General features: G+C 52.5%; 7 protein-coding genes and 1 further gene across 7 annotated transcripts; 1 reads left to right on the top strand and 7 right to left on the bottom strand.

The window, feature by feature from the left end:
- Window positions 1–1,128: 1,128 nt before the first annotated feature.
- Window positions 1,129–5,373, top strand: HER10_EVM0003856 (UbiD family decarboxylase). Its single transcript, XM_035473519.1, has 3 exons — window positions 1,129–1,312; window positions 1,513–1,692; window positions 1,762–5,373. The coding sequence occupies exons 1-3, from the start codon at window positions 1,196–1,198 to the stop codon at window positions 5,179–5,181; spliced, it is 3,717 nt and encodes a 1,238-aa protein (XP_035332437.1). The 5' UTR covers window positions 1,129–1,195; the 3' UTR covers window positions 5,182–5,373.
- A 253-nt stretch (window positions 5,374–5,626) lies between these two features.
- HER10_EVM0010115 lies at window positions 5,627–6,280 on the bottom strand.
- Window positions 6,281–7,844: 1,564 nt separating this feature from the next.
- Window positions 7,845–8,757, bottom strand: HER10_EVM0004324 (uncharacterized protein; the record flags this gene model as incomplete). The annotated part of the gene is made up of 2 exons (XM_035473973.1): window positions 7,845–8,473; window positions 8,538–8,757. The coding sequence occupies 2 exons, from the start codon at window positions 8,755–8,757 to the stop codon at window positions 7,845–7,847; spliced, it is 849 nt and encodes a 282-aa protein (XP_035332482.1).
- Window positions 8,758–9,290: 533 nt separating this feature from the next.
- HER10_EVM0006632 (peptidoglycan binding domain-containing protein) lies at window positions 9,291–12,411 on the bottom strand. The gene is made up of 3 exons (XM_035476213.1): window positions 11,184–12,411; window positions 10,788–11,126; window positions 9,291–10,731 (listed from the first exon to the last, which is right to left on the bottom strand). Exons 1-3 carry the CDS (start codon window positions 12,124–12,126, stop codon window positions 10,061–10,063), a joined length of 1,953 nt encoding a protein of 650 aa, XP_035332790.1. The 5' UTR covers window positions 12,127–12,411; the 3' UTR covers window positions 9,291–10,060.
- A 349-nt stretch (window positions 12,412–12,760) lies between these two features.
- On the bottom strand, window positions 12,761–16,174 carry HER10_EVM0000940 (uncharacterized protein; the record flags this gene model as incomplete). Its single annotated transcript, XM_035470705.1, has 5 exons — window positions 12,761–14,467; window positions 14,532–14,597; window positions 14,655–14,806; window positions 14,887–15,506; window positions 15,654–16,174. The coding sequence occupies 5 exons, from the start codon at window positions 16,172–16,174 to the stop codon at window positions 12,761–12,763; spliced, it is 3,066 nt and encodes a 1,021-aa protein (XP_035332100.1).
- Window positions 16,175–16,549: 375 nt separating this feature from the next.
- On the bottom strand, window positions 16,550–18,158 carry HER10_EVM0006988 (chitinase). Its single transcript, XM_035476556.1, has one exon. The coding sequence runs from the start codon at window positions 18,021–18,023 to the stop codon at window positions 16,974–16,976; it is 1,050 nt and encodes a 349-aa protein (XP_035332822.1). The 5' UTR covers window positions 18,024–18,158; the 3' UTR covers window positions 16,550–16,973.
- A 356-nt stretch (window positions 18,159–18,514) lies between these two features.
- HER10_EVM0002228 (uncharacterized protein) lies at window positions 18,515–19,276 on the bottom strand (the record flags this gene model as incomplete). The annotated part of the gene is made up of 1 exon (XM_035471949.1): window positions 18,515–19,276. The coding sequence occupies one exon, from the start codon at window positions 19,274–19,276 to the stop codon at window positions 18,515–18,517; it is 762 nt and encodes a 253-aa protein (XP_035332254.1).
- Window positions 19,277–19,819: 543 nt separating this feature from the next.
- HER10_EVM0004439 (uncharacterized protein) lies at window positions 19,820–23,200 on the bottom strand (the record flags this gene model as incomplete). Its single annotated transcript, XM_035482955.1, has 3 exons — window positions 22,823–23,200; window positions 21,118–22,702; window positions 19,820–21,056 (listed from the first exon to the last, which is right to left on the bottom strand). The coding sequence occupies exons 1-3, from the start codon at window positions 23,043–23,045 to the stop codon at window positions 19,820–19,822; spliced, it is 3,045 nt and encodes a 1,014-aa protein (XP_035332500.1). The 5' UTR covers window positions 23,046–23,200.
- Between the last annotated feature and the right edge of the window lie 781 nt (window positions 23,201–23,981).

Below are 23,981 nucleotides of genomic sequence, written 5' to 3'. Positions count from 1 at the left end.
AATCGTATTTTATAGTATTCAAAACTGTGATACGCGTAAGTAATGATTATAGAAAGCTGGTGGTTATTTAAGTCTTGATAATAGTAATTTCGTTCCCGTAACCCGATTCTTGACCTATACGCTCACCCCGCTCACCTACGCTTACCCTAGCTTACTACGTTAGAAGCGGCGGGGGATCCGGGGACACCTGGGCGACATATTGGTAAAAAGAGTAGGGCGAGGATGTCCGGTTGTGGGTTGGTCACCCTCCTAGTGATTCTGCTTTCGTCGACGACTTTTCAGCGTATTTGAAGAGGTCTCATGTTCTTTGGTCGTGAACTTCTGTCTAAGTCATGCCTTTCTTATACTTGCTCACTTGTTTATGTTGTAAGGTATGGGTGGGCGGGTGGTCTACTAGATAAGATGGATGCGGTTTCTCCCTCGTCATTTTTTCTATCGCGCAATTAGCTGTCGGACTTGTGGGAACACTTACCTGTGAGAATATCTCCTCTGGAAACAAAAATAAGTCAACAGTCAGACTAGGTTTCTGCATCTCTACTACCTACAATGGCCGGCCTAGGCCTAGTTATACTTGCATTCCCACACGTTTGGGATAGCGCTGCATAGCGAGCAGAATAATTCTTTGAACCACGATTCTCAATAATGATCACTTGATGCTTTGACAGATTTACAGTCAAATCAAAGGCCTTGTGGTCGAGCTGCGACAAAGCCGATCCGTGATCTGTTCCTTCATACCGAAGCCTTCCACCTTTCAGAACAGTTAAGAAAGGCCTCATCAATAGACGCGAAATAAGCAAAATCCAGGCTTTGTGCCATACAATGATCTCTGTAGTTGCCTCTTCATTGTGAGAGTTTTTGGAATTTCAAGCATTCGAAGACTTCTCTATCAGATCAAACGATGCTCTTTCCGGGCCAACAAGGTAGGGTACCTTCCTCACTTCATTCCAAGGAAGGAAATGCTGGAAGACGGGAGAGCAGGAGCGAGTGTGCAGCGCAGAGCTTACGTAAGTCGGCCCCGCTGATGTAGGATGATGAACTTGGTCACGTGGTACCGTGTTGGTCTCGTGTCTGATCCGCTCGCGTCCTCAACCCCTGCTACCTTTTCCCTCCCCCACCATCTTTGATTCCCTGGACTGTCGCGTCATTCACATCGCTGTTCACCAAGTCAAAGCCGGTTCGACAATGGAATGTCACGATGCCGCGGTCCAAAACCCTTCAAGCGGCAGAGAAGAAGGCCATCGAGGGCAATAACGAATCGCAAGATAGCCAAGCCATTTTCGACCGATATGTGGCAGAATACGGGATCGGCGTGGTACGTACGGCCATATTTGCTTTTTCTAGGGTGGCGTTTCCCCCCAGTGGAGGCGTATTTTCTGCCTGCCCTGAGCATGTCTGGTGGCTCTGCTGCTGTGCAATGGATTGGATTGGACTGGATTGATTGCGACAGTTTAGCACTGCGACGACACAGGCCTTGCTGCGACTTTGCGCTAACTATTTCGGGCACCACCATAGACAAGCAGCTCGCCCCCAAGACCATCGTCCACCGCGTCGCGACACACTTCGAGAGGCAATAAACGACATCGCGACAGTCTTCTTTTGCGCCATTCCGATCCGTTAAGCCAAAGCGAAAGTCAGCGCACTGCTCAATCTTTCCCCAGCACTGCTCCTCTGGTAGCGAGTACAAAAAGCGCGGTTTGTCACGCCCCCACCGACTCGACAAGGATGTCTCACATGGGGCTGGGATGGCACTGACCAGAATAGCTACCCCAGCACGACCTTGATCACGAAACTCCGTTACCCGCGTTGCCTGTTGTCGCTGCCGCTGCGGATGCCGCTGACCCAGATTGCGGCCCAGACTCCGACACAATTCCTGCGAGCCTGCCCTCGACAAAACTCAACATTCGAGACCATTTCAATCGTCTTGCATCACAACCAAAGCCTCATGTCCACTACGACGCGATAAATCCGATACCTGACGAGGTTCTCGCATCATGCACTACCGACAGAACCGCGAGGAAAGTCAATGCCCTCCCTAGAGCTTCGGGCCGCGCGCTCTACACGAAAGTCAAGATGGACGTCTCGCAGCAATCTCCTACTCAAGATAACGACGATCGGGACTACGAGAACTACTACGAAGGCCCTTCATTCATCGAGACGAGTCCCATTTCGCAGGACCACAGCGCCGAGCAGCCAGCGATTAACGAGGAGGATTCCGCAGTTGTCGACTTCGGCAATCTCGACCATCTAATCCAAAGCGACACCCAGGGCGATACTCAGGGCGACGAAGAGCCTTCATCTTTCCCCGACCATGCCGCCCCTGTACATACCCGTGGAGCTTGGCGGAATCGCACCTCCAGTTCTCAACAACAATCCTCCGTTCAGCGTACCGACGGCCAGTCCCCTTTGCTGCCGACCGCCCCTCCGCCACAGACCCCAGCGCAACGTCATAACCCTTTTGCTGGGAAGAAGCTAGGCGACCCTGCTTTAGCAGGATCTCAACTTTTTGGCCAGACGCAGTTCTCATCCGCCGTGAAGCATTTCAGCCCTACCTCTTCGAGACCATCGCCACACGTGTATGCCCACAACTCCATATCACCCAACATAGCCGAGACGTCGCCTCTTAAGAACCGGTACAACGTCACATCGCCTCCCGATTTGCTGTCCTCGAGTCCTCAAGCTCTGCGAGTCGAAGGCCCGGCCCCCTACGACCACCAACATAGCCCGAGCAACTCTGCGCCTCTCGAAGATGGCACTATACCGGAGTCACCGCAAATGCCCGCCATAAACACACGGAGCCTACCAGAACCAATGGGCATTTACGAAAGCATGATGGAATCACAAAAGAGGAAAAGAAAGAGTGCCGAGGTCCAGCCCGAGCTTTCGGGAGAGGAATCCGATGACGTGGCCGCGAAAGTCGAGCGGAGGAAACGTGCGGCAATGAAGAAGAAGGCGGCTGCGCAAGATCTTACAGCTATTCCTGTGCAGCGCGCAAGCTCTAATGCGTCTGTAGAAGTGCCCTCAACGACTCGAAAGCCGAGGAAACCCCCGCCGAAGAGGATGCGATACCGTGCTCGACGTGCTGACGAGAACTCGACTGCATCCGAAGATGAGGGCGACGGGTTCACAGTAGCCGATTCACAAGGCCACGCAACCGATCAGCCAACTCGTACCAGAAAGTCGCCTGACACTGTGGAAGTAGGCAATGGCACGAAAAATGGCCTTGTCTCGAGCAACGATGCGGTGCCCGACAGCGCCGGGCCAACCCAGAAGTCTACCTCAAATGGCGTGGCACCTGGCACAGAAAGTTCGGGCAACGGATCTCGGCCCAAAGACCTCCTCATACCGGAAACCAGTCCCAACAACACTCAATCTCGGCCGGAAGGGAAAGATGATGTACCGCTAGACGCGTCAGTTGACGTTAAGAAGTCACAACAGGCCGAGGAACCAGATGCACCGGTGATCCAGCCAAAGGACATTGAAGCCGAGGTCGAGCTTTTACCCGAGACCCCAGAGCCCTCTCTCCCTCAGCCTTCTCGCCGCTCGAGCCGCAAGTCCAAGCCAACCCTCAAGGCACAGGTTCTCAAAGGTACTAATAGTGCCGCCGTGTCCTCAGATGCCGCCGCAACCAACCTTGCTACATCGCCTACTAAAGAGGAGCCAGATGCACGTCGACTCTCGCAGGGAAATGGTGCTACCGTGGTCGACGAGGCGACAGCTCAACCAAAAGATGGAATCCATGCAGTAATGAATTCAACGGTGAGCGGCGAGCCACCTATGCCGTCTTCACCGCCCCTACCAAAGGCTGTCAATGGTGTTGGGCCTCCAGGTACGGTTCTTAGTGAGAGTCTTGCCGAGCAATGTCCGGCAACGCCCGACACTCGTGCCAATCCCGCCGCTCCAACTGCTCCTGGCTCAACAACATCAACGCTCAGCGTACTCACAACTACGCCGGTTCCATCCTCCAAGAGTCCGACTGCATCACAAGAATCGGTGGAACTACCACCTCTCTCACCAGATAAGTCCAAACGCGGACGTCAGCCAGCCAGGGCCTTGCCTACACTCGCCACCGGATCAAGGGCTGCCAAGCAAGGAACCCGGAAGCAGGTTCGGAGGGCAACTCGCCTCGATTCCGCGTCGACAGATGAGCTCCATCGATCACCATCCGTCAACGGATTCGAGAACAGCATCATTCAACCTCCGAAGACTAGCGTCAGAGGCAGCCGTCTATCGATGCTCTCTCACACATCGACGTCTAAAGACAACGCTAGCAAGCCTCCTATCTTTGCTGGCATGGCATTCGCGATATCTTTCCAATCGAAAAAGGACGGTGAAAAAGTGGATCACTTCGAGCAACGAATGGGTCAAAGTCGCGAAATAGAGAAAATGATTCTACAGTGCGGAGGCTTGTTGTTGAGCAATGGCTTTGACGAGCTCTTCGAGCCCAACGCTCTCGGAAGCACGGCAACCAGCCCAGCCTCAGAAACGAGGGATGAAAATCCACTAACGCTGACCCCGTTTGCGCAGACCATTGGTTTCACCGCCTTGATCGCTGATGGTCATTCTCGCAAGGTCAAGTACATGCAGGCTCTCGCTCTAGGGCTACCGTGCATTTCGGACCGTTGGATTGCTACTTGCGTTTCGAAAGGGGCTGTGGTCGATTGGCTCCCGTATCTGCTCTGCGCTGGTCAATCCACTTTCCTCCGCGATGCCATCCGATCGCGCTATCTCGCGCCCTATCCGGCCACTGACGCACGACTTGTGGACGTCATTGAGAGGAGGCCGAAGATGCTGGAAGGCAGCCAAATCCTCCTCGTGATGAAAAAATCTAGGGCGGAAGAAAAGAAGATGCCATACGTGTTCTTGGCACATGTCCTCGGCGCCACACTGTCAAGGGCATACAGCGTCGATGAAGCAAAAGAAACCCTAAGGCAGCGAGAACTACTGGAAGACCCGTTCGACTGGGTCTATGTTGATGAACACACTGGATCGGAGGAAGGATTATTCAGCACTGTTGCCCCCTCGTCGAAGCCTACGAAAGCATCGAAGAAGCGGAAGAGGGCTGCGCCAGCAACAGACGACGCTCCCCGACCGCCAAAGAGAATCAGGACGTTGAGCAACGAGCTTGTCATACAGAGCCTCATTCTAGGACGGATGATTGAAGAGGGCGAAATGGAGGTCTAAGACACATGAGCGACCTGAAGTGTATTACTATGTTAGATCTGGGATGGAAAAAAGGACGAGGGGAGTTCGTTACAAGGTACTTTTACGGCGTTTTAGCATGGCACGGACATGTTATGAGGATGATACCTTTAAGCGAGAGGCAAGCCTTGATGTGCTTTTGGTCAACGACCAATACCACCATAGTTATTCGAGATGAATCAACACGATTGAAGTCATGTTTCCTGCGAGACGATGAGTCAATTCCAGCATTGTTTCACGAGAAGCACAAAGTAAATCAAGTTATTGAGCGCGAAAACAGTAATCAATTCAGTGAAGCGATGGAGCCAGCCATGCCTTGATAACAAAACGCCAAAGAACTCCTCATAGTACCTAGTTGCCCATCATTCCTGACCAATTCGACATCTTTTGGCATTTTATGCCCGGGCCGGGGTCCCAAATCCCACGATTACTGCTTCCTGCTCACGCTCGAGCCACGGCTGGGCGTGGGGGAGGGCGTGGTAAGGCCAACCGAAGCAATCGTGACCTTCTTCTTCTTCTTCTCCTTCGGCTCCGCGCTGCCCTTGGCGCTCGCCTCAACCTCTTCCTTCTTAGAAGGAAGAGGAACAGGGAGCGCCGTGGGCAGGAGGCGGACGTTGGACTTGCCCGCGCCCAGCTGGGCTCGGTGGGTTGCCGCCGCGGAGCCGAAGGAGCCGATTGCGACTAGGCCCTTGGGAAGTTCCTTGGTCTTCTTGGTGCGCTTGGTGACCCTGTTGCTTGTCTTTGTACTGCTGGGAATAGGGGCAGGGTCACCAGAGGCCTTGTTGATCGGCTTGCCTTTGGTCTTGGGCTTCGGCGTCTTGGGATCGGTCCTGGCGTTGGGCGACTTGAGCTCAGTCGACTTGGCCTTGGTGCTCTCGGTCGAGGTCTTCTTGATGACCTTGTCGACCTTGGAAGGAGGCTTGGGCGACGACTTGCCCTTGGCGGAGGAAGGAGACGACTTGGTGACGTGACCGGGCTTTTTCACTCCGGATGAGACGGGCTTCAGGACGTTGACCTTGACCTTGGCCACTCTCTCGATCCGAATGTTCGCAGAGCGCGGGGCGGGCTTCAAGAAAGGCATCTTGAGTTGAGGTGAATGAGTATGTAGAGATAGAAGAGAATAGGTACGGTTGGATGATGGGCCGCGATGCGATCTCTGAGCTCTGTAAAGTAGAAAAGATTTAGTTGAGATGAGTGATGGATTTCCGAGCAGGAGTAACTAACCTTTGGGGAGAAGGAGCGTCTTCTTATAGCAACTTATGAGGCCAGAAAGGTCGTGTAGACGGCTTTGCGGAGATGAATCCCGGCACAGGAAGTCGTGAAGGCTGAGAGAGTTTGACGGTCCAGCCGATAGGGTCCAAAAGTTACCAGACTTTTGGAGGAGGTTAAAGGAGATACTGGGAGTGAATGTCAGCTTTGCTCGTCCCTAACTCCGATGGAATTAACTCACAAGGTGTCGTGGAAGGATGTCGACGACTGGGAAGTTCGTGGCGCGTACGGCTGAGGACAGCGAGAAACAAAAGGTACCGGACCGAATTGTCGAAGAGAAAATTGAGGTTGAGGCCGGCTCAGGGTATCTGGTAAGTAGTGGTTCGGCGTAAAATAGCTCGATGAGGGAAGAAGAAGGGGAGGTTGAAGGTGAAGGTGAAGGCGAAGAAATCGGCGATTGAGATGATGATGAAGCTGGAGGAAGAGGAACAGGGAGGAAGAAGAAGAGGATGAGCTCTTGGCACTTAGATTGGGGGAAGAGAAGAATCTGCGAGGCAATTTTGAGAGCGGTCAGTGAATGTGAAGTTGTGCCCTCGCTTCTTGAGGCCTGACTCTTGAGGAAGCAATCGAAAAGGGAAGGAGCGGACTGGGTTGCGATAGATTCATGATCGGAGGGTGGTAGGATGAATACGCATTTGGATATCCTCCTGTTCCAACCGCACTGTCGTGAGGCTGAGGAGGTAGTCACCCCTATTCAGGGTGAAGTCCACATCTCGGAATGGAGATGGGTGTAAAGAGCAGAGATTTGGACGACCAGCATATCGCGACCTTCGACTATGAGCGAAAAGGCACAGGCAAGCGGGAGGAAGAACTCTTTGATTTCCTAATAGATTGATCCAAATCAGCCTTTGCTCGCAGTATCAGTGAGGTTGTAGCCCATTGCGTTTATGAGTTTCAAACATATATCAGTCGCAAATGCAACAGACTCCCCTTAAGATTCCTGTTACTTGACACTAGAAGCACTATTTAGCTACCCTCCCGAACATCTGAGTATAGTACACATGGCCATAATTACACGATGGCTCACTTGACAATGGGCTATCAAATTCACAATCGCCGAGTCGGCTACAATCAGCACCTTTTAGACCCTTTGGAGCACCCATTCTCTGGTCACCCGACAACCTCATGTATTTTTTGGTGGCCTCGCTCTCTATAAAATGGAACCACGCAACCTCACCTGGTTTTGGCGAGTCGCTCAATCCGAATGTTGGTTGAACAGGGATCTGGCTTAAGGAAAGGCATCTTTACATGTCAAGGCATTACAGTGGAATCCTTCATCACACAGTTCTTGCTACATCTCTTGCGTCTACCAAAGATCAGACTTCTTCAATTATCATCATTCCCGCCGTAGTAGTCTATCGTGGATACTGTTTGTACTACGAGAGAGCCACGTCATTGAAGACAGTGAACATCTCATCGTCCTCTGCAACACCTCCCTGGCGTTCCTCCTGGTACTTGTCGAGGTATCTCATCCAGTAATCGACGGCTTCGATCAGCTCCTTCATCTTCTGGGTGTAGACACCCTCCTTCATCTCATCGCTCTCAACCAGATCACGAAGGTAAGCCTTGCGGCCGTTGACGAAGAGCTCGTGCATGGCCTGGCAGGTCTTGGGGGAGACATCGATCTTGTGCGAGGATGGGGTGAGACCGCCACCGACGATTCCCTTGGCCTTGATCTCATCCGCAACGGTCTGATAGAATCCTTGGTTCTTCATCTCATGCACGTCATCGTTGAGGATGTAGCCGAACCGATGGCTCCTGATCGATCTGAAGAGTCGGGTGACAAACGCCTGGATTCGGATGCTGTCGATGCTGTGGGTGCCCTGGAGACAAAGAGCTTCGACAAGACTCTCTGCCTTGTCGTTGGGAAGAAAGTCCTCATCGGTGAATTTGAAGCCGACGGAGAATGCCTGCTTGATCGTGTCGGTGAGTAGAACCATGGCTTTGGTGGTCTTGAGGAACGGGCGAACTTCCGGCTGAACGCTGGATGGAAGTTGAGCTTGAACTGCGGGATAATATTTGTCAGAACTTTCGATCTGGCCAAGGGCGGCTTACAATAGGTTACTCACGACCCGAGAGCTGGCGCTTCCTCTCGCGATTTTTGTTGGCTCGGCGAGCCAGACGCTCAGCATCCCATTGTTGTTTGCGACGAAAGTTGCGAAACTGTCTGCCACTCATGTCCTCGACGGCAATCTGATCCTCTGCTGCTTCGGAAGGATGGTCCAACGGAACGGACGGCTCATCCATCTCCATGGATGCGATGGTCTTGGGATCCGAAGAGTTCGACATGGTGAAAGTAAGATGGAGATGCGATTGAGATGGACTGAATGAAATGAAAGATTGATTAGCATGCATCTGAATGAGGGAGTGAGACGGCGAAAAGCATCGGAATGACCAACCTGGTTGTTCGTGTGGTAGATGGGGATGAAGCACAAAGCTACGATTCGTGATGTGGGAGTAACAAAAAAAGAGAAACCAGGGATGGAAAATCACGACGAGGAAGGCATGGAAGGACTCATTGGAATGGGAAGGAGCAAGTTGAAGTTTAGTTAAGTACCGAGCATGAGTGGGCTACAGGTGATCCGTGAATGATGAAGTTGAGCGATGAACAGTCTATAGGGGAAAGAGTAGGCATTGCTTTCAACAAGCACCGTCTGAATGTGTCTATGGTCTAGTGGTGGAGTTGTAAGCCTGGTTCGGCTAATCGAAAATTGGTGACCCTACATAATGCCACAGGCAGCTTGTTTTTTTGTCATTTGTTCCCATAGTAATCTTGGTGAGCTTCTATGCCATAACAATTGCCGCGCATCATGAATAGGTACCGGTACTTGTCCACCAGTGTGACCCAGTTGGCTAGAGGTCGCCAGTTCGAGTCGGACTGTCCTCGGCTTTTTCCCACCTATCTCTATATTTCTAGGTCTCATGGCCTTGCTTCCGACGTAAGAGATCTCTCATATGGTACGGTTCCCAGACTGAAGTGCTGAAACTTCTTTTGCGATGGATCTGAGGGGCTCATTCATTCTCTACAGGCCGAGGATGACGGGAGAGAACTGCCCGGGCCGCGCTTGCTGCTGAGGTTCCCGTTGTCCAGTTAACTCTAACGGCGAATGAGAGACATTTTTTTGGACAGAAGACCGCGGATTTCTTTTCTAAGATAGTCTCCCTATTGGGCCCTGAGAAAAACCCTGAGAGGTGATACTCTCCTTCCGTGTTATGTGTTTGGAATCCTTTGCCGTACGGGTGCGGTGGACCCAGTAGCCCCACATTGGGTCGGCCGACGGGCTCCGATACCGACTCCGGCCCCACTCATGGCACCCAGCCTTCTGAATGAGACGCCAGCGCTTAGGGCCTCATGAAGAATGAAAAGCGAGCTTCCGGACTGTTTCAATACTTGAGGATTCCATTCTTTTACTTGTTTTGTTTGCCCCTTTGACACGCACCAGCTGTTCGCTGACGTGGGGCTTTCAACGACAAGAATACCACCACAATGAGATGCCTATCAGAAATCCGTTGAGTGGACACGAGAGCGCAAAGAAGCCGAACAGGATTGAAGTTTGGAGTTTATATAGGCCCTTCGACCCAAAAATACCGCTCAACTACGTTGCAGCGTAACCTTGGCTCTTTTCACCAGGGCGTCAACAAACTTATTACCTCCTGTCGAAACTTCGGCCAGGCGGCGGGCGATCAGATCGGCTGGCTTGATTACATACTCCGGTATGACAACGTCACCCTTCTTCCACTCATACAGAAACTCATGCTTCTTTCCTTTACTCGCCATCTTCTTGGACCTGATGAACCCTTCCAGGGATCTAGGATTGTACGTGGCATGATTAGCCACACGATAGTTGACAGACGGGTGGATCTCCTCATTCGTCTGGCCGAGGTCATTGCCGACATCGTCTTTCTTATACTGTCCAGGAGTTCTAAACTTTGACAAGAACGGCACGGCTCTCATGATGGGCGCGAATATGTCGACGATTGGCCCCGTGGCCCAGGCGTCTTCCGGGTCGTACAAAGGGGACTTGAAGAACATTTCGTAAATCTTGCTGTAGTCCAGCCCCTGGCGCACGCGCTGCACCACCCAGCTTACACCGAAGGGTTGCTGATGGCGCGAGCGATGGATGAGCCGGTTTCGAGATAAGATTTCGCGATCGGCCAGCGTCGACATTGTATACTTCCCATCCTTGTATCCGTGCTCGTCGTCGAGCTGGATGAAGGTCTTGATCTGGTCGCACATCCAGGTGAAGGAAATCAGAGCAATTTCTGCGACATTGTCAGCTTCCTTACTAGGTCCGGTAGATGATTATCTGATGACTCACGCTCAAAATCAAAGGGAAAGCCGTAGAGAAGGCCTGGATTACCGCCTCCGATATTGATATGGCCGCCAGGGAACCAAACCTGCCGCAGCTCAGGTTGATCACCGTTGAGCTGGTCCGCCATCTCACGCTCAATCAAGGCCTTCCATGCTTGTGAGAGTTCGTCTTCTGTGGCCCTCGACTTCGCTTTCAAAAGTGACCTGAACTCCTTGGCAAGTTGGTCCTTTGGCTGTCCGTGACAGTCAGGGCATTGCTCCTTCTTGAGCGGGAGACGCCACAAGGTGGGCGTGAATGGCTGCCGATGCTCGTCAAGGGCTAGTGCATGGTACGCATGCTTGATATCTGTAACTTGTCAGATGTGTCCGGGCTTTTAGTCTGGTAAGGTTACGCTAGACTTACATCTACTTAGGGAAGGGTTGTGAAATCCAAGGTCATCGACGCCAAGCCAAGGGGCAAGTCTAGCTATTTTGGTAGTCGCGCTCTGGGTCCAGGTCAAGCCTGGAATACCCAAGCTACCGACGGTATCAAATACCCCAACGACCTCAATGGCTCTAGTAAACTCTGGGGGAAGATTATGCGGCTTTTGGTCCCAGTGATGATCTTCTTCCTCGTGCCCCTGCCAGTCTTCGAACCCCTTTGCGCGAACACCGGTGATCCACTGTCGGTACTCCTTCGATGAACGAAAGTTAAAGCTGTCGTTATGGCCATGTCTGCGGTAGAGGTCATACAAAGCCGGGAAGTCATCCATCTCCTGGGGCTGGATGATTCCAATATCCGTGATGAGTCCCGCGACCGAGCGAGCTGTGTATGCCCCTCGAGAGAACCCAAAGAAAAAGAGTTGGTCGTGCGGGGCATAGTTCATAACGATGAAGTTGTATGCCTCGATGACGCTGGCCACCAGACCATCGCCGAAAGTAGCCTGCCTGCCCCTCTCAAGAATATTCACACCACCGCCCGTGCCGACGCCGGCGCTGTAGAAGACGACCTGCTGGCAGATGCTATCCTCTTTTCCATCTTCTTTGACCGACCCCGTCAGCGCGATGGAGCGGGCTAGGCGGGTTACGTTGGATGGGATGTTCTGTTGGCCGCTGACGGAAGATTGCCAGGTCCCGTCGCAACAGATGATGATGCGCTTGGGGGTTGACTTCTGTCCTTTGTCGGGTACAAGAGTCTCGCGGGAAACTTGCAGTTTGTCTACTTCCTCGAGGTAGTTGGCGGAGAGAAGGGTGTCTTTGGCTTCATTTGTCGCTACTGTGTGGTGAGTCTTGACGTCTGTCGTCCCTTGGACGAAAGAGCGCCAAAGATTTGACGAGTTTGTACTTGAAGGCGATTTGGGCGACATGTTGAAGTTTGAAGAGGGGGTGGATAGCGATGATCAATTGTCACCTGCTAGGGATTAGATGGCCATGGCGGAGAGGTGGTTATCAAGCAGATACATGTATGGGAGTGGAGGTAGAAGCTTTCCTACAGCTGTATGCGCGTTTCTCGCGGACCAAGAGAAGTCATTGTAGCTAAGGCTGAAGGGCTGAGCGAATTCCCCTGCAGATGCCGTTCCCAGTCAAGCCAGTCCAGCCGAACGCAGTGCTTACAGAAGAATCAACAGATGACTTTACACGTGAAGATCACCTTCATGTATGATCTTACATGACCTTTGTTAAGAAACAACCACTCTGCTGCAAGCTTTGTTTGTAGAGCCGATAAAATACCACATGCGAATCAAAGAAAGACAGGGCTGAAGCAATCTGAGACAACAATGCCGGTTGAACACGGCGAGAAGTCTTAGCAAGGCCAGGTAAATTTCTCCCTCCCTATTTCGGGACGGCTCGTGGCTAGCGGCAATGGCATGCCTGAGCGCGTCTCCATCCTCGCACCACGTCCCGCGTTCGGCACCCCGTTATCTCAACTGAACCCGCGCTTCCAGCTCACCAAGCATTCCTCGACGCGTACTGAATCACATGTAATTGAAGCCGACCACCTCAGAATCCTATTACCGTCTCCGGCGGCCCAAGATAACTCCCCGCGACAGTCCCGTTCACCGCCAACACGATCTTCTCAAGATAGACTTCCGGCGAATTGACCTGCCAACGAAGAGTATGCTTCCCCACGCCCATCCGCGGCAGCTGCACTACCTTTGTCCACACATGATCGGCCACATTGTCGTTCCACTCTGGAGGCGTATCACCCGGTGTAGCAGGGTCGCCAAGCACGCGTGTAAAGTTTGCGGTGCCGCTACTCTCAGCACCGTCATCTGCCAGCGAGAGGGAGAATTCCATCGGAAGGTCTGGGTCTGTGTCGAGTGCGCCGTTGATGTAGGCCGTCGCGTTTATTGTTTTCGAGATGTTGGAGAAGATGTAGACGTCGTATTCTATCCATGCGGCACGAGCTGCTTCTCTGGACCGTCTAGCAGCAGTAAACGGTCTCAGGCCGACGGATCCTGATTCTGAGCGGGAGCCTAGATGCTCGATATGTACGAATGCCACGCCGACATCACTCTCGGATTCAGCGGATGCTCGCTGGTAGTGAGGTCCCTCGATAGAAATGAGGCCGGCCGTCTCAGGAAAACCAATGAAGCCCTCAGGGGCTTGATGGTTTAGCACAGGGATGTGAATCAGGTCAAAGTAAGGAGCCGGACCCCACTCCACGCGAATCGAAACAGTCTCGTTGAAGTCCGCAGGTACTGAGTCCCAATCAATGGAGACTTCAATTCTCTCCGCGGGTTTGTCGTCAGACAAGACGCCGAAAGTAGTGGTCACAAGAACCCAAGGGTAAGGAACCTCCAGCGTCCAATTGATGGGCTTTCGGTGATCGCCACGGTGGAACAGCTCGATGAGTCGGGACTTTGGCCCGTGAGGTTCCATAGCCGGCAAGACTGGAGAAAAGCCCTCGTCGGTTGGTAATGCCGGATGGATAGAGCCGCAGATACGACCTTGACGGTATGCGCTGAGAGAGTTCTCGACGTAGATTCCGAGCTCGCCGACACCCCAGTCGAATGCTTGCCGCTGCTGGACATATGAAAGGTTGGCGACCACGTCGCTGGACGAGGGCCGCCAGTCCGTGAGGTCCATGTCGTATTTTGGTGTAGTGAGCAAGCCTTTCCATTTGCCGTCTAGCATGGCATCGTATTCTTCAGTGAGGTCGAAGTCATCGTCAAAATGTTGGAGAACCTGTTCGGCAATCAGATTTGCAGCGTTTCGCCTCTCGTAGCTGTATTGCCTATTTCTTCCCGAGTTGATCACGATGAAATGGTAGTGATATCCGATCAAGGCGGGATACGTGAGAATATGAAACAACGCGATGCGACGATCCTCCGGTACGACCTCGTGAAGAGCCTGAGCCTTGTCTGCCAGCTGCTTCCAAGCCTCGAGAACTCGTTCTGCCTCACGGTAGTTGAGGATGGAGTATGTCGTGGGCTGTAGTATCTCGAACTTGCGCATCCCGACCAGGTGGCTGTACGTCATGAGCGCAGAAGAGATCTCTTCGGCGTGCTCCAGACCAAAGTCACGAGCTGCGAGTGCCGTCAGGTAAGAGGGAATTTCGGCAAAACCGAACCTGCTCGTGTTCCATGCCATGTCCATGGCAAAAGAAAGTGGTAGCTCGTTGGGCTTGATGTCGCCCACGTTCATGACCCAGATTTGTCGGGCGCCGCGCTCGTAAGCCTGAGATAGCTCTTTGTAGACTTTGGGCTGGATGAGAGTCAGAAGCCTTAGTTATCCTACGATGTTTTCCTTGAGACTAGAGTGGACTTACAAAGTTGTTGGTGTTTTGAGACTTCCAGCTCTTTGGTTTGCCAACATACTGGAAGTGGAAGTAGACCTGTATAGGACCAATATCAGGATTTTATTCTCTTATGAAATCCAGGTGACGACTTACTCCGATGCCTCCGACTCTCTCACTCTCTGAATCGGTCGGTAGTCGTTGAATATTTCTCCAATTGTCGTCAGTGAACATCAAGGTCACGTCCTCAGGAGGATTCAGGCCAGCCGCATAGTATGTAGCAACTTCCTTGTATATCGTCCACACCTCTGGAGCAGTAGCTAAAGTCAGTCAACAGGCTTAGATGTACAGCAGCGGCAACTGCTGAGGAGGGGTGGGTTCGACTCACGATTTGTCGCCGTGTTGTTTCCGTGATACTTTGCCAAGATCTCCCGTTCTGTGGCAAACACATCCTCAAGAACAGCAATCGGATCGTCAGCATCGATGGGACCATCGTCAGTGCCTCGCATTCCCAATGTAAAGTAGGACTCATTGTTGCCCGCTCGGCGAATCCCCTCTTCCATGAAGGCGACCACGTTCTCTTTGTTGTTCACCCAGTCCCAGTCGCCCTTTGGATCTTTCTTCCACTCATTGCTTGCTCGTTGCATGGGCTCATGGTGGCTCGTAGACACGACAATGCCGTAATCATCCGCCATTTGTTGATTTCGCGGGTCATCCGTGAAGAAGATTCTCCCGGGCTTGGGGATGTAACTCGCCCACATGGCAGGCCAGATGAAGTTGGCCTTCAGTCGGAGGAGCAGGTCGAAGACGTGCTGATACAACTCGGAGTCAAGCGTAAAGTTTCCCACGTTATTCTTCTTCCTCCCCCACCAGCCGACGAGTGCGGGTGCTTCGTCATTGATGAAGAGACCTCGGTATTTCACGCTGGGCTCGCCGTGGGTTGTGATCTTGTTAAGAGCAAAGATTTGGGTGTGCTTGGTCGCCGGCACGTCTGCCCACCAATGTAGACTATATTAGTGATGTAATTAGCTCGACAAAGTCTACGGACAAATTTCTGATGCCTTCCTCATTCTTGCAACACTGCGGTAGGGATGCTTGTCATTCTGGACGCCGGATCCTTGCTTGGCTGCAGAAGAGGAAGGCTAGGAGACTCACGGCGACTGTCCACTCTGCTCAGAAAGAGTATATATGCCAAAGATTACGGCTCGCTTATCGCTTCCCGCGATGACAAGAGCGTGGGATATCCCCGGTAAAGGACTCTCAACGACCTGGGTTCGAAACGTCTCCCAGTTCCCGCGAATGTCCTCAACTTCTATCTTTTCGCTGTTGACAAGCTCCTGAATCATAGCAGATTCGACTGTTCCAGCAATGATTGCAACATCGGCGATGATTGTCGAAAATGCTGCCGATGCCGCGGTTTGGTTATTTTCTTCCTGGGCTGTCCACAAGTGTACGGATGGCTTTGTTCCTGTGATTTGCTCGAAGTCGTCGGCCAAGCTATTGACTGCAATGCCGATACCTACAGGGTCGTCGGCATCTTGAATTAGAGTCGCGTCCTGAAGCTCGATAGATCCCTCCGAGGCTTCGAACGCGATGAAAGACTCTTCTAGTAGAGCCGTGATGAGGCTAGCGCATGCCACCGACCACATCCATTGGATACCTTTGTGTACCTTCATAATGGAACGTCGACGAGCCTTATTGGACTAAAGTAAAACATACACGGATGAGATGGACTTGATAGAACGAAGGTGGTTGCTTTGCTCTAGCTCCGCAGGTTGGATATATGGACATGAACTGTGTAACACAGCATCGCGTGATGACCGGAATACTATGTCGTGACAAATGCTGTGGGACGGCCTTCATATCTTCCATGCCACGTCTGTGCAGTTGAACGTGATGATAGCATGGGAAGCTTGATGACGTCCATAGCGGCACACCTCATGAGGTGAACTGGGAAGGGTAAGCATTCCCGTGGGAACAAGGCGACTTCATTTGTTGACCGAGTGAGTGTTTGCAGCTTGACCATCTTGGCGCGGGGTTGCGGGGTTGAGGACGAGGTAAGAGAGCATCGCGTGGTCTTGGAATGATCCTGTGCAGTTGTGCAAGCGGACGAATCATTTTCTACTCGAACCCAAAGGTTGCAGATTGCCAAGCCAGATCAGAGCTTATTTACCCGGAAGGAGACCTGCATGGCCTTCATGTACCCCGGCAGAATTATCCCGATGTCCGAGCATCTCTTGGATAAAGACGATCATTCTTGAACAGTGTGGGTATGGCCATGAACAAAAGCAATGCTGTTCTCGTAACGCCTCCTCTATCTCACTTGGACGTCGACGTTTCTATTCTATCATCGGTTTGTGCGGTCGTAGCTGAGCGTCACTAATCTTTGGTCTCGTCATGTGCATCCCCTCTCTTCTGGAAGACAACTCTGGTTGCGGAGAGATGCAGTTGGCTTCCAGAAACACTCGAAATATCTCAATCATCATCCATGTTGCCATCCGAATAGTACTCAAAGGCGGTGGGCAGTGGTGCGTCTTTGCTGTTGGGGCCGTCCGGATCAACTTCATCCACCAAGTGCTTCTTGACTTCCTGCGCGACAGGCTGGGTAGAATCCACAGGGGCAGAGCCTTGGACTGGTCCCAGTGAGTGATGTGTATGGTCTGCTCGCAACATCATTGTCATCCACTTTGCCCATTCCCAGGGCTTCTCTCGGCCAGATGGCAAGCTGTTGAAGTACTCCCATCCCATGACTCCTCCGAACCGCGCATAACGATTTCGGAGCGTCAGAAGCACAGCGCCGAGCATCTCCCACGGAACCCATCCGCCGCCGTTCTCGGGATTTGTGACTAGACCCATGACGACCTTCTCCGGTGCCCAGCCCTTTGCTAGGATCATCTCGTACATGATCGGGTTGCTGACGTCGCCCCATCCGCAGTAGAACTGAGCATTGTACCAGGCAATCTCCTTCCCTCGCATGACCTCCAGAGCCTCGTAGTCGAAGCCACTCAGGTTGTTCTCGGAGTTCAGCAGCGCCGCGGCCACGGGCGCCATAGAAATGATGAAGTCCTTGCCAAAGTCTTGTCGCACACGGTCAATGAGCCGTATAACACCGCCTAGGCTCATCTCCTCTTCGACGTCGAGGTCGATGCCATCCAGCCCTCGTGAGCGAAGCATGTCGCGCAAGGGTATGTAGTATTTTTCAAACTTCTCCTCGTCCCCATCCAGCCTCTCGTAGGAGCCCTTGGCAGCGCCGCCGAGCATACCAAGTACCTTGACACCGCTGGCCTGCAGCACCCGTAGCTCAGCCCATAGTGTTAGGAATCGCGGGTTATCGGGGGTATGGTCGTTCAACGTGAGGCCATGGGGATCATCGTTAATGTGTATCGCCGCGAGAATCACGTGGGTGACGCTGATCCCTCCTTGGGTAAGGAGGGGGAGGATCGAGATGGGCTTGCCGTCGGGCGTGTGGTGTGTTTGGTAGTAGGTGATTACCCGCGGGAGAGGCTGAGGCGGTACGGGCGGCATTGGAGCGAAAGAGGCTGGCTACCTCGATCCCGCGAGGATCGAGGGCTTCCGTATGGGATTGGAACGACAGACGCGACGCGTGGGATGGTGGAAGATCGGGCGGTTGCATGCGCCAGTGCTTTGGGAGAGCTAACCATGCGGGGTGGAAATTGGGAGGTGTTCGGATTGACGGCCCCTCCGCGAGGCCCTGCTGAGAGGTGCGTCATCAGGGCCCTCGCAGCTGACATAAGCTCATTGCTGTTTCGTCTCACTAAAGGCCTGCTTCACTCACTCCCTCGCTCACTCACATCAACATCTCATCTCATCGATCATGGAAGTTGCGCTTCAGTCATTCATTTTGAACCATTTCTTTGATGAATCCTTGATTTCTTGAATTGATACTCGAATACTTGCATTCATCTTTCTACCGATTCGCCATCCACACCCACCGAGATTACAGTCTAAGGCCGCCACATAGATGAAAGCCTAATAACAACGTCCATCAACTACCCCTACCAGATTGGCTGCTTCCCACCCTTATCCATGACTCTAGTCTTGCTCGGATATTGAGATACCACATAGAAGCATCCAACGGAATACACTGTGAGAATGATCCCAATGACATAGTACAACTTTTGATCGAAGATTTCCGGAATTGTGAGCACGAAGAACCCGAAAGGTGCAAAAGTCCAGATGGTGCCGATGATGTTGACGACGCAGAAGCCAAGAGATAGTCCATGCCGGGAGCCCGCCCTCAGGTAGTGATGTGTAGGTCCAAGAACGATGAGGACGTTGGTGAAGCAGAACCATTGCATGACGGATCCCTCACCCATGAACTCAATGGCCAGAAGCACAATCGAGTACATGCCCATCTGCAGCGCCAGGGCGTATGTAATGGCTGCCGAAATTGATGGCTGCTTTCCGAGGACATTTCCGAAGCTGGCATCGCGCTCTTTGGTGATGGATCGATGGATAGTCCATACTTCCAGCATCGTCCAGAGGAAGAGCGCTACCGACGTGCCTCTCAGGTACCAATGCTCCCCGTACTGAGAGGCGGCCTTGCCAAGGGTGTAGGACCATGTCGAGTCGTGGGCGAGGTAGAATGAATGCATCCAGAAGGGCATGGGGCCCTTTCCTTCACGTAGGGTGAGCCGGACAACGTAGGTATACTGGAGGTAGCCGATGATGAAGCTGACGGCAGAAGCGATCAAAATTGGAGTATTGTCCAAACGATAGACCTCCGTCATACGCTCATAGTAGTTAATGTCCGTCATGTTGCCGCTTGATCCACTGAGGTGAGGTAGTAATCGCAAGTGGGATCTTGTACGGAGTTTGGAGGAGATTCGACGCCGGCAAACGGATGCAATCCAGCACTGAATACCGAGTAGGAAAAAATGATCACCACCAGCAGCATTTAGAAAGAGTCTTCTTATAAGACTCCGAAATCTAGTCTAAGGGAAGGCAATGCCCAGACCTTCATAGCATGATCTAAGTCAAGGTTTGAAGACATCGGTGCCGAGATTCCAAGTCGAGACAGTCTAAGCCCAGCGCCAACGCTATGGCCCCCCTAAAATACCGGCAGCCAGGTTCTTGACACGGATGTCCCTGGTTTCTGGGATTCTAAGAGTGCAAGTGGGATGTTGATGTCTCCGCTTCATCGGGGTCCAACGCACACCGCTTGAACTCTAACGTGGGCATCTCAACGTTGTCAGCCAAGCTTCGGCCGAACACATCGCCGCTCGAGCTGACTTTGCAGAATACACTAGGTAGCAGAAGATGAAATCAGAAACCACGTAAGATTCAAAGCTCATGAAGACCTAGATAACCTCTTCATACTGGTTAATCAGACGCTGAGGCACAAGACCCCGCAAAACCACAACGCCAGCGTGCACAATCCCCCATCTCACCGTCGTCAAGACGTCCGCCATGATCCAGACCAAGCCATTCGTCCTCTTCCGCTCTCTCCGCAGAGCAACTTCGCCCCGTACCGCGCGCTCCGACATGCTCGCAACCAGAGCCTCCATCTCGCCTTGCGGATCCCAAATCATCTCGTCGTCCTCAAAGTCATCCTCATCATCAAAAGCGTCAAACGCCCGCCGCGAAGATGCGCCGTACGATCGACTAGGGCGAGCGTGGTGGTAGGCCCAGCAGGTCAGCGTCGCCAGGTATAGACACCACGGCACGTGGAAGAGGTTCATGGCCTCCATGCTGTTCAATGTTCTCTTGGTTTCGACTAGCATTCTCGCCGCGTGCCATGCTGCTTCGGACGCGGATTGCTTGGATTGATCGCCGTTGGCGTCAGCAGCCCCGCCTCGATCTTGCCTTGGGACGAGTGGGTGGTTTTGCTGCTGCTGCTGTTGTATCTCGCAAGCTGACGCAGCCCATTTTTTCACAACCTGTGCGGATCTGTGGTAGTCTCGCTGCTGTACCGGCCTACCGAGGATGTGACGAGCACCAGCGTATATCTGAACATCCAAGAAGTCCATGTTGAGTAAAGCTTGTGCTGAATGATAGAGAGCCTTGTATGCTGCCGCGAACGACTCGAACTCCACTTTCCGAGTCATGTCTTCGTCGACCTCCTGCTGTTGAACTCCCTGGGCCTGGGAGGCAGATCCCCGTTGTAATTGGGACGCGAAGCTGCCACAGAATGCATCAAAGTCGTTTTTCCATGCGTCGTAGGCGGTGCTCAGCAATTTGCGCCAACCCATCCCGAAGCTATCTCCAGACACGACACCCAGGGCCGTCTGATCACGCCGACCCATGTCCCAAGAGATGGACATCAATCCATGAAGGACTAGTATTCTTGAGAATCCAGTGAGGCCAGCTGGCCGCGGGGCTGACGGTGTCAGATAGGATTTGAGAGTTGGCAAGTAAAATAGCCTCTGGTCGCTAAGACTTGACCGCCATGCCGACGCCCATGATGCGGCATCCCGAGCTTCCCATATGCTCTGGCTGCACGGGAGTTCTAGTCGGAGCTCAAAAGCTGACATGCAGAGACTCTGGCAGAAGAGAACTGCGTGCTGCGTATCCCACATGAAACAGAGCAAGGCCAACCTGAGATTCTGTTAGCCTTCTGCTGACTACAACGAATTGCAAAGGGAACATCAAGACATACCTTTTCTTCTGCTCCGCGTCGGCCCACTTCCTCCATGCCTGGTCTAAGATGCCAGCGTTATCTTCGCCTGAGACTGGTGGCGGACCCGGCGGTCGCACAGTCTGGCAATCGGAACGGCGAATGAGATTGATCAAAAGTCCGTGGAACAAATGGCTCATGTCGTGTTGTTTCTGACCGGCGCGCGACTTGCCAAAGCATTCGACTAGCAAAATTGTCTGCAACGTCCAGAGCTCTGGCCTAGGTGAGAACCCGGCATGGGCAAAGATACTCGGCCGGATGACATCGTGTATGCAAACGGCAAGTTGGTGACAGTCCTTGCTCGAGTATGTGGCACCCAGCAGCAGGATGGACAACAGGAGCAAAGGCTCGGTGTTCCTGCAGTCAAAGGTTTCTAGGTGGATGAGGGGGTATGCGGTGTTGAATCGAGTGAAGAATAGCTCCAGGTACGACTTGAGTGAGTCCGCTGATAGTAACGGGTGCTCCCATATTGTGACGCGTTGGTCAGGAAGGTTCGGCTTGGCGCCATCAATGACGTTTAACAGCCTCTCTCTCACATCTTCGCCAATAGGAGGGATTATAAGCGGCTTTCTCAAGGAAGACAATGGTCTTTCTGGCTCGGTCGGAGTTGGCCGACTGGGTGCAGGGTAACGCTGTCGAGCTGCTGATGGCGCATCGCTAGGCCTTCGGGACGACGCGACTTCTGAGCTCCTCTCCCTGGAGTTTCTCATCGCTTGTCGTCTGGCAGCTTCACTGGCGGTTGTTGAGGTGTTGTTTGGTGGACCGGACGACCTCTGTCTCTCCTGATCCTTGCTACTCATCTCCATGGGCTCCGTCCACAGCTGTGCGCTCTTCATCGACTCCGGTGTGATGGCGACGTTTGCTTGCGATTTAGTTTGGGATTGGTTGTTTGCCATGTGAGCTTCAAAGTCTTGACCTAGGGTCGAAGGTCTCGATGTTGCGGTGGGGGCCGAGTTTTCTTGCATGTTGAATAGCCAGTTGTAATCCAGCGCAGTCGTATATGGCATATTAAAGGAGCTAGCAGTGTCGGGTTGGAAGATCTGATCGTAGTCCAACTGTTCGCTCATGAATGATGTTTCGCCCCAGCTACTGGACTGGGTCGTATCGATATCAAAGTGATTCTCCGATCCTATGAAATCGGAAAACTGTAAAGAAGGGGGGAATCCCGAGAAGTTGGTGACAGGTTCAGTTGGATTGAAAACGTCGTGACGTCCAAAGGGATACTGTTGAGCTTCGCTCTGGCTTCCTGGCCGAAGATCCAAGGTCGAGCGCCTATGAAACTCTGGTGATATGCTGTCGATGGAGTAATCTTGGTCTGGCTCAATGTCCAAGCCGGACAGACGATGATCCCCGTCGTGGGGTTCCGGGTCAGGTGAGGGAACTTGTTGAGCTTGAGGGCGCTCTTTACCCCCCGATGCCCGGCCCCGTCCAGACGGATTCGGGCAGGGCCGCTTTTCTACAACAGACCCGTCCGGGGCCTTCCAAGATCGCTTTCGTGTGTCTAGAACGCCGCAGCCTGGTCCGCCTGCTTCGAGATCTTTTTGGCGGTGACGGTCCATATGCCGTTCTGATTGTAGATGAATATGAAGTCAGCGGGCTATTCATTTTTGAAAGACTTGAGATTGAATTACAAACGGTAATAGTAGTCGACATATTGCTGCTTTGTTTCGTCTTTGAATCTACTTACTCAACAGATCAGGTCGCTTGAAGTGAGCATTGCATAAATCGCAGCTCAACCCGCCAGGCATATGGTTGAGAGCATGACGTTGCATATGCTCAGCCCGAGTGAAGCGTCTGTTGCACCCAGGGTGCGTGCAAGAAAAGGTCTTGTCTTCGCCCATCAAGCCTTCTGAGCTCTCTGAGCGACGATGGTTCTCACCAGCACCAGCCATGGCGTAGGAGTCGTTCATAGTTTCACCGCCGAGTTGCAAATTACACCAATCCACTTCCGAGAAAGGGACCTATGTCAGTCGACCCCTGGCAAATGGAAGGAAAGAAAATTTCGATAACTCGAGCCTTGGGCAGAGACTTGGAAAGACTGGCAAAGTTGGCAGAGTGAAACCACGGTTCAGGTGTCTCGCTCGCTTCGATAGGAGCTCATAGATGGGGGAATGGGGATGGACATAGCATCCGAATGTGCCGTCCCACTTCTCCGCATTCCCTCCGGCTTTGAAGAGTAACGATACCCGGTTTCCTAGGCCGAGTAGAATATCCATACTAGGAAGTATGAGAAATCTCCGATTTGTTGATCGCACAACATCCCGGCACTAGGTCTCGGTGCCGCCCCTCCCCCACTCTTGAAGACTCCCGCCACTTCTGATAAGCATCGTCTCTGGCCTCGCAATTCGTATCCGACAACACCAACATCAGTCCGAAGAGATAAGAGTGGGGTACAGGCGACTTCGGCGTGCTGGTAATGTGCTCCAACTGCGGGCGTATCTTATCTAGCTACTCTAGATATGCGGCAAATCTAGATACGAATCGAACTTTACGTAGGACAATTGATGTTCGCGGAATTGCATACCCGGAGAGAGGAGATGTATCAATTATGGCGATCGCGTTGAGTGCACCAAGTAAAGCCGGCAATGGCCGTGAACTACGCCTCTAGCGACAGTGAATGGATGATACAGCCATTCCACTCTTTGACAACGCTGTAGCATGCATTTGTAAGAGCTAAGATAGTATCTAGCAGCCATATAGCTGGATTATTGTATACAAATTTGACAGCGCACCGACAACATCATCGCATAATACAGTCAACATCAGATGACAGGAAGTTGCATAAGATCTATGAGTATATGCACTAAAGAATTAGTGGTCTCCTTCAAGACAGCATAGACCAGCAT

Source organism: Colletotrichum scovillei (genome assembly GCF_011075155.1).
Source record: "Colletotrichum scovillei strain TJNH1 chromosome Unknown Contig00006, whole genome shotgun sequence".
Lineage (NCBI taxonomy): Eukaryota > Fungi > Ascomycota > Sordariomycetes > Glomerellales > Glomerellaceae > Colletotrichum > Colletotrichum scovillei.
Note: the sequence above shows the minus strand (reverse complement) of the source record. Positions and strands in the feature narration are given on the sequence as shown.